The 8,545-nt window shown below is 43.6% G+C and overlaps 1 protein-coding gene across 1 annotated transcript; it reads left to right on the top strand.

Annotated features, from left to right (window-relative positions):
• Positions 1-762: 762 nt before the first annotated feature.
• On the top strand, positions 763-3,565 carry PDC (phosducin; the record flags this gene model as incomplete). Its single annotated transcript, XM_082053397.1, has 3 exons — positions 763-823; positions 2,177-2,337; positions 3,038-3,565. 3 exons carry the CDS (start codon positions 763-765, stop codon positions 3,563-3,565), a joined length of 750 nt encoding a protein of 249 aa, XP_081909523.1.
• Between the last annotated feature and the right edge of the window lie 4,980 nt (positions 3,566-8,545).

The raw sequence follows: 8,545 nt of genomic DNA, 5'->3' as shown, positions 1-8,545 counted from the left end.
GAAACCTCTGCCCCTAAAGAACAGCGGTTCCTCTTAACCCCTCCAAAAATTCCATAAAAGACAAAGGCTCTTGCGTGAGTGCTGCTGTATCACAATGTCCTGTCATTGCCATCCACTACTTGGGTTGCCGTATTTATAGACCAGGTGGAACAAGAAAAGGATTTTGATTTACAACCCACATAATTTTCCCTGTTTGTAGCAAACATGGCCAAACCAGTACAAGCAGTTTATCTCCAGGGTGTTCAGAAGTCTCTTGCCCAACAGCTTCAAATACTTGGCTCTGTCTTCTATATGAAAAATGAGCAGTTCAGGCAACCCTTAAAAATAAATACCTATAGGACTTGGGGGAATAATAGGTTCCTGATTCCAAGGGGAAAACAACAAAGGAAAAAAGAAGAAAATACTCAGTACACATTCCCAATGCAGACAAGTTTTACAACCAGTATTTCACACCATGTTCCCAGTATTCTCCAGTGACTGAGAAGGAACAGTATAACGAAGAAACCCTCAGCCAGGCAGTTTCTGTAAGAATCTGGCCACATGTCTTTTTAAAAAGACTGACATATATCCTATTTGCTTTTGATGGGACGATGAGGATGAGATGCTCTACAATTATCATGTGTATCTCGATCTCCACGGATAGCTAACAGCTGCAGGGAATTACACACCGCCCTGTACCTGCTGGAAGTTTATCCCTTTTCTATCCTGTTATTAACCATTCTCCTTTTCGAACTTGCAGCATCTCCTACTCCAGCCACCAAAATGGAAGAAAATGCCAACACCAGCTTCGAAGAAGATTTTGAAGGACAAGCGACACACACAGGCAAGAAAACTAACTGCTTTTCTTTTTTTTTTTTTTTCCTAAAAATAAGGTAAATTGTCCCTGTTCACTGGGGAAGCTCAGAATTCAAGTCGATCCAATTGGTTTGACAACAAACTTGCACAGAAACATCGACTCCAAAGCCAATGAGAACGGGTTTTGGAGTGACACTCCTCATGGAAGGGCAGGTGACACCAAACTGACCTTTGAGCCAATCTCCTTACACCCGAAGCAAATGGCAAATGCAGAAAACAGCTGAAGAAGCCACCAACAGCAGTGGCCCATGGCAGGTCTTGTTGGTTTATTGCTTCAGTCACAAACAACAGCCTTTGTCCTTCCAGGGATAAGAGAAGAAAACAAAACAGCAACAAAAACCACACTTGCACGCTAGAATTAGGTTATAAACTTTCACTATAAAGGTTGAATTATTTTTTCCTTCTTACAGAAGGAACATTCAGTGCTAAAAGTGAACTTATAAATCCTTTTGGCAAACACAGCATAGCATTTAAAAGCCTTAAAAGCATCCTTGCTCAGAATCACAACTCTTTTTAACCCAGCACTCAATCACCATGGTTTTTGTGAGTATTGACATTGCATTCAGCTCTACAGACGGGCATCACTTCATCCCACCCCACCAACAGGTAATGACACGGCAATCATTCCCTCCCTCTGCTCCGATGGCTTCGTTTGCTTTGGGCTATAATAAATGTAGCTCTTGTAATAACTCCTCCTGGCGTTCTTTCCCAACCAGCCTCACTGCTCTTGACTAACATTATTATATACATCTATTTTTCTAAGGACCCAAATGTAGGGCACTACATCAACACCTAGGCTTCCAAATAGTTGTAGATATCAGGCTGTTGTACGGTTATTGTTACGCCAAGAGGTTCAGGCTAATTCTTGCTTTGGAATCTTGTTTACAAAAGATCAGGTCACCTTCCCTTTCCAGCGAGGGGTGTGGTGCCTTTAGCCACCTCTTTAAGATGTTGAAATTTGATACAAAACAGAGTGTTGGCAACTGGCAACACCATATCTCTCTCACGGCAGGGAGAATTGCTTACTTAGCCTTTTCTATAGAGAAATGCAAATATACTCCTACGGAACACCAGCTTTGGCCAATATGTCAGTTTTTACAGGTTTTGATATCTCCATCCTCGTTAACTACTCATGTAATTCCCCAAAATCTTTGTAGTAGATCCTGACAGGAACTAGACCATCAAAGTAACCCAGGTTAGGAAAAAGTTATTTCTTTTGGATGCTAAAGTAACACACTGGTCCCAAAGCACCAAAGAACAGAACCTTCTTAAGACAACTTGTTGCTGCAGCCAGTTTCTCATCTAACTTCATGTCTTTTAGGGCCCAAAGGTGTGATCAATGACTGGAGGAAGTTTAAACTAGAAAGCGAAGACAGAGACTCCCTATCCTTGAGCAAGAAAGAAATTCTTAGACAAATGTCTTCACCACACAGATCTTTCAGTAAAGAGGATAAAGACACCAGAGAGAGATTCTGCCGCAAGGTAAGAGAAGAAAAGCAAAATAAATAAAACTTGATTCTATATAAAACATACTGATTGTAAGGCAGAAAATCCTCCATTTGCCAGATTCAATTTCTTCGCAACTTAGCAGAGCTCACACAATACAGACAGAACAAATGCATGCCTGACCATCTATCCAGCCCTATCTCAAGCAAAGTCTAACTTCACTAAAATAAGCAGTGTATTTCACAACGTATCACACAACATAGTTTGATCTTTCTTCCTCCCTTCCCTGCCTCAGTGCTCTATCCTTGGTTAAGGCAATGGAAAAATGTTAACACGTTTAAAAACCTACTAGTCAGGGTAGAGCTCTGAGCCTGAACGTTGCTCATTACTACTTACCAGTTCTGAAAGTGGGGGACCCAACCCCCCTCCAAAAAACCACAGGAATTAAACTTTGACCCCGCTACAGTCCCTGGCACAATTCCCACCAACTCTAGAAGACCTGGAAGTTTTTGCCAAAATGTGGCAACTGTCTTTAATACCATCAAGTTGACATGCAAGTGTTGAGACGGGATCTTCACCCGTCTCCCAAAGAGACCTTCCAGTGTCACTGTGGGAAGCGATGGCTTTTCTGGCTAAGCTTTCCACGCCACGTTCTTTAGACAACAACTTAGTCTCTTCCTGTCTCAGCACCGACACATTACCACTTATTAATACAACATTCTCTCAATATTCACAGATGAGCATGCAGGAGTATGAATTAATTCACGATGAGCAAGAAGATGAAAGTTGCCTACAAAAATACCGCAAACGCTGCATGCAGGATATGCACCAGAGGCTGAGTTTTGGGCCAAAATACGGTTATCTGTGTGAGCTGCAGAACGGGGAACAGTTCCTGGAAGCCATCGAGAAAGAACATAAAACCACCACTGTCATCGTCCACATTTATGAAGACGGCATCAAGGGCTGCGATGCTCTCAACAACAGCTTGGCCTGCCTGGCGGCCGAGTACGCCACCGTCAAGTTCTGCAAGATCAAGGCCTCTGACACGGGGGCTGGCGACCGCTTCTCCAGCGACGTGCTGCCCACTCTCCTCGTCTACAAGGGTGGGGAGCTCCTGAGCAATTTCATCAGCGTTTCTGAACAATTCAATGAGGAGTTCTTTGCTGGGGATGTGGAGTCTTTCCTAAACGAGTATGGGCTGCTACCTGAAAGGGAGCTTCCAGCGCTGGATAACGGCAACGCAGAGGAGCAAGATGTTGAATAGCTAGAGCGCCGTAGTCCTCGCTGTCTCCCTTCCCTCTTCAGTGTGGTGTAAATCAATCTCAGTAACACCCGCCTCATTTAGAGAAGGCTGCCTTTGCTAACTTATTTGTAAGATACACGTATGTATACATTGCTTAACTGCTAGTATGTGAATTTTATTTAAAACATATACGACTGGCAATCCTGTACATAATTATTGCTATGCCAGCTGCAAGTAATAAGAACAGGAGACAATACTGGTGGTGTTTAAAAAAGCAAGGAAAAATAAAAAATGAGGGCAAATGTGTGTCTCCATTAAGCACAAGGAGAACTGAATTCCAACAGGAACAGGATGGATCCGTCCCTCTGTATGCACAAAAAGCCATCTCCACGCTCCGGAGTTACGGCCAGTCCTGGCTCTGCAGATTCACATCTACTGGGTTCAGTAGGAACAAGATTTCATCTGGCGCTTTTAAGGACAAACAAACAGCCCGATGTCCTTGCATTCCTAAATGGCTTAGGTACCTAGGACATTATTTTATGCTTCTGCATTTAACTTTCAGTATTCATGAAAATACGGATGTTAGCTCAGCGCTTTGGTAAGTTTGCCATCCAAACAGCTAGCACAGACACATTATCAGCTAATTGTTGCTCCATATTTTGAACAGTGATTTTTAAAACGTCTGGGAGTTACTGAGGAAGTATATTGTGCTTATGTAATTTCTCTGAATAAAGCTTAACAGCTCTCAAAACCTGCCATTAGAAGTGTGAGATACCTTGGTAATATTTAATCTTAAAAACATCTGGAATATTAGTAAACACTCATTAGACGTTTACTAAACTCAAAGTGTTGAGTTTTGCTAAAGGGATGCTGCTGGGAAGTACGATTTAACAATCTGTTTGAGAAGATGACACAGGGTAAACTCACTTTAAAACCTCCTTTCTCTGTAGGTGTAAAAAAATCCCCATCCTCCACTTCTGATACCAGAAAGAAACCTTAGAAACATTTCAATGATTTCTTTTGCACGCTGGCAAAGCTGGAAGTTAAATCTTACTCTGAGGGTAGAAATATCTGTATCTTACTCTGACTACAGCGACAGATATGTGCTAACTGCACACAATTTTGCTGATAATATTTGAGATTATCAAAATGTTAATCATTTTCAGTACTGATGTGACTCATTGGTTTTTGATTTGATAGTTTCATGTTTCGCTGGCTTTGGTGGGAGCTTTCAGTCCGGCATCAGGTCAGCGTCCCAGCACAGAACTGTCACCCCGCGAAACTGCGCGTGGATCAGTGAGAATCCAGAACTGAGCAGCTTCTAAGTACTTTTTGTCTTTCACTTTTCACACATGGAAAATTCACGGGGGTAGCTGAAATATACAGTATTTTCAAACAGGTCTGCACAACAAAACAACTCAAAAAGACTCGGGAAATATAACCCCACAAAGCTGAAGGAGCCATGAGACACCCTGTCAAATACAAGGATTTAAGCCCAACTTATGCCTTGCTTTAAATGATGGTCAAAAAACATACATCTCTTTTGTTTGTCTCAAAATGCTCCTGAATTTCTACTTTTCAGATAGTTTTGTCATGGATTAATAATCTAATAGAGCACTGGAAACTTCACCTCCATGTACGTGTGGTGGGTGCACCCACCCTGATACAGACCAGGGCTTCCAATGTGGCAGCCGCTGCCTCATTTGTGCCCCTCACACTCCGCTGTGGCAGGCAGCATGTCCACCCTTTGATGGGGTCCCCACCACCATGGGGAAAAATTTAAAGCAATATAACAAGGGCAAGTGTAGAGTCTCGTATCTGGGCAGGAACAACCCCAGGTTCCAGTGTAAGTTGGGGAATGACCTATTAGAGAGCAGCGTAGGGGAAATGGACCTGGGGGTCCTGGGGACAGCAGGGTGACCATGAGCCAGCACTGGGCCCTTGTGGCCAGGAAGCCAATGGTACCTGGGGTGGGTTAGAAGGGGATGGTCAGTAGGTCAGAGAGGTTCTCCTGCCCCTCTGCTCTGCCCTGGGGAGACCACACCTGGAATATTGTGTCCAGTTGTGGCCCCTCAGTTCCAGCAGGACAGGGAACTGCTGCAGAGAGTCCAGCGCAGCCACCAAGATGCTGAAGGGAGTGGAGCATCTCCCGTGTGAGGAAAGGCTGAGGGAGCTGGGGCTCTGGAGCTGGACAAGAGGAGACTGAGGGGGGACTCATTCATGTTTACAGATAGATAAAGGGGGAGTGTCAGGAGGATGGAGCCAGGCTCTTCTCGGTGACAGCCAGTGACAGGACAAGGGGCAATGGGTGCAAACTGGAACACAGGAGGTTCCACTTAAATGAGAGAAGAAACTTCTTCATGGTGAGGGTGGCACAGCCTGGCCCAGGCTGCCCAGGGGGTTGTGGAGTCTCCTTCTCTGCAGACATTCCAACCCGCCTGGACGCCTTCCTGTGTAACCTCATCTGGGTGTTCCTGCTCCATGGGGGGATTGCACTGGATGAGCTTTCCAGGGCCCTTCCAATCCCTGACATTCTGGGATTCTGTGGTGTCCACCCTTTGATGCGGTCCTGACCATGACATCTACCCTTTGATAGGGTCCCCAGCACCACGTCCCCCCAGTGAGGTGACCCCAGTCACAGCCACCTCTCAGGCAGGGCAGCAGTGAGAGGCAGGACCCCTCACTCACCTGTCCCCAGTGAGGGATTATTTATCCTGATTTATCCTTGAGAGAGGCCTCGCCCCTTCAGGCAAGCGATTATTTCTCCTGGGTGCCCCTGAGAGAGTTTCCTGCCTTGTGTATTTGGGCTTTGGATCATTATTCTGTGTGTTAACCTGCAGCAGTAATACCCCAACTGGTACAGCGAACGTGTAGAGGATTAAAGGTGACCAGAAATGTTGCCTGGTTTTGGGCTACCCCTCTGATTCTCAGCGGTTTCTGTCGCTTGGTTTCGGTTTTGCCGTGAAATTAAGTTCGTCTGGGCAAATCCTTTGTCTGGATGAGTTTCAGTTTACCTCTGTGACAGCACACCGGGCAACACGAATGAGGTTCCTCCTCTTAACAATGCACAATCTTTTTCGGTCTGTAAAACAATTAATTCTTTTATTCCACTAAGAATTCAAACAGCATCGTTCTGTGCTGTACATTTCTGAATGCAAGAGTGTCATAAGGAATAAAGCTTTTCCCCCCCGAGCAGTTCTTTTTGCCCTTACACAAGCATTGTATTTACCCTTCACATAAAATCATCTTAATCTTAACATTTCTTTTGCATCAGTAGTTAACTCTTTGTAAAGCCGCCATTTGCAGATATACCTAACGCTATGAAAATGCCGTGATCTTATAACAGGTTATGGAGAAGATAATGAATTCTCGCACAAAAATAACCAGCTCCTTGAGTAGCGGGACAATATTTGTCTTGGATTTTCTTTATGTTATTTATGTTTTAAAGAAGAGGCATGAAAAAATTCTGTTCCTCTACACACCAGAAAATCACCACATAGCTGGTGGGAATTTGAACATTCTCGAGAACTTTCCCTCTTGCTCAAACTCGGTTCCAAAGTGATTAGGTTGCACATCAGCAGCTTGATCACATAAGCATCACTTCTCTGAGAAACCAGGCTGGAAGCAAATAAATCCTAACAAACAATAAGCACCACAGAAACTACATTTATAACTAGTTGTGAGAAATGAGCTGACACTCCAATTTAAGAGACAGATTAAACATGTTTAAGCAGGATTTCCTTCCACCTGTAATTTAAAAAACAAAAATCAAAGAAAAAGCAAACACACGTGTGATGTCGAGCCTCAACAGAAGCTCGTGACTAATGCAGTTGCAAATAAGGTCTGATTGCAGCAGTCATTCGTATTTCTGCAGAGAAAAAAAACCCCTTAAACACAAAAAGCAAGACTTGACTCAAGCATCGTGAAGATTCTCAAATAACAAACAAGTACATAAATAAAATAATAAATGTGTTATTAAGCAGATGGGAGCAGCCTTCCCGCTGCCCTCGGCTATGGTCACTCTTCCTTTAGACTCAGAGACCCTGAGTGTCCTCAAATATTCTGGCGCAGGCAAAAATGGGAAAGGAAACTGATTATCAGCGGTGTCACTGCTGCTCAAACTAAGCAGCTCTAGTAGATGCGTGTCTGTGACTGCGTGCCGAGCGCTGCCCCTCAGCTCTGAGGAGTTATACATCTCGTTGGACAAGATCACTGAGGCGTTTTAAAACTACATTTTAGAACGACATAGCACAGAAAATAAGGTTTCTGTGAAATTACTCCGTAAGATCAGTTTTAGAACTGCACTCTGAAGAACAGGATTTTCAGATGTGGAAGTCTCAACCGTTCCTATAGACTCTTTCGTATTAACAGTCATGGATATGAGTTACCAAAGCTCCATTTCAGGCACGAAGGAGTTTTCACAAACTGTAAGCTTCAGAAGATGACACAGGCAGCAGGAAAATTATATATCTACATGAAACCTGAGCACATGTTAAGCAGCAGTCAAGAAATAGACATTTTTCTCTTCCACATGCCTTTCTGTTTCTCTTAACTCATTTCCTTACATTATGAATGGCCAAGGGTAGAACCACAATGGGAAGGAAGACGACAATGAAATCCCCTCTTGGTTAGTTCTGTAATTCTTAGGCAAGCAAGAACCTGCTTCCTTCTACATCCACTGTTTCCTCACGGCAGGATGACTGGAAGGCTCAATCTGTAGATACAAGCCAAATTACTCATTTTTTTCTTTGGCAGGGTTAAATAATTTTCTTATTGCACAGATAGTTAAATGCAGCATCCTGTATTAGAGCAGAAACCTCACCCAAAGCAACTTTTCTTGGCCTTTTTCCAACCTCAAACCGGAGAATTAGACTCCACAGACCTTTGACAGTTAGTTATGGATTAATTTGACATTCTGTAGAGACACTGCAAAGAAAAAGATCGTTTGCTAAACATTGAATGAGCTTGCAGGGGGGAAGAGAAACAGCGTTCTTTGCTAAT

Source organism: Streptopelia decaocto (genome assembly GCF_964273445.1).
Source record: "Streptopelia decaocto genome assembly, chromosome: 5".
NCBI lineage: Eukaryota > Metazoa > Chordata > Aves > Columbiformes > Columbidae > Streptopelia > Streptopelia decaocto.
This window is presented reverse-complemented; position numbering and strand designations above follow the sequence as displayed.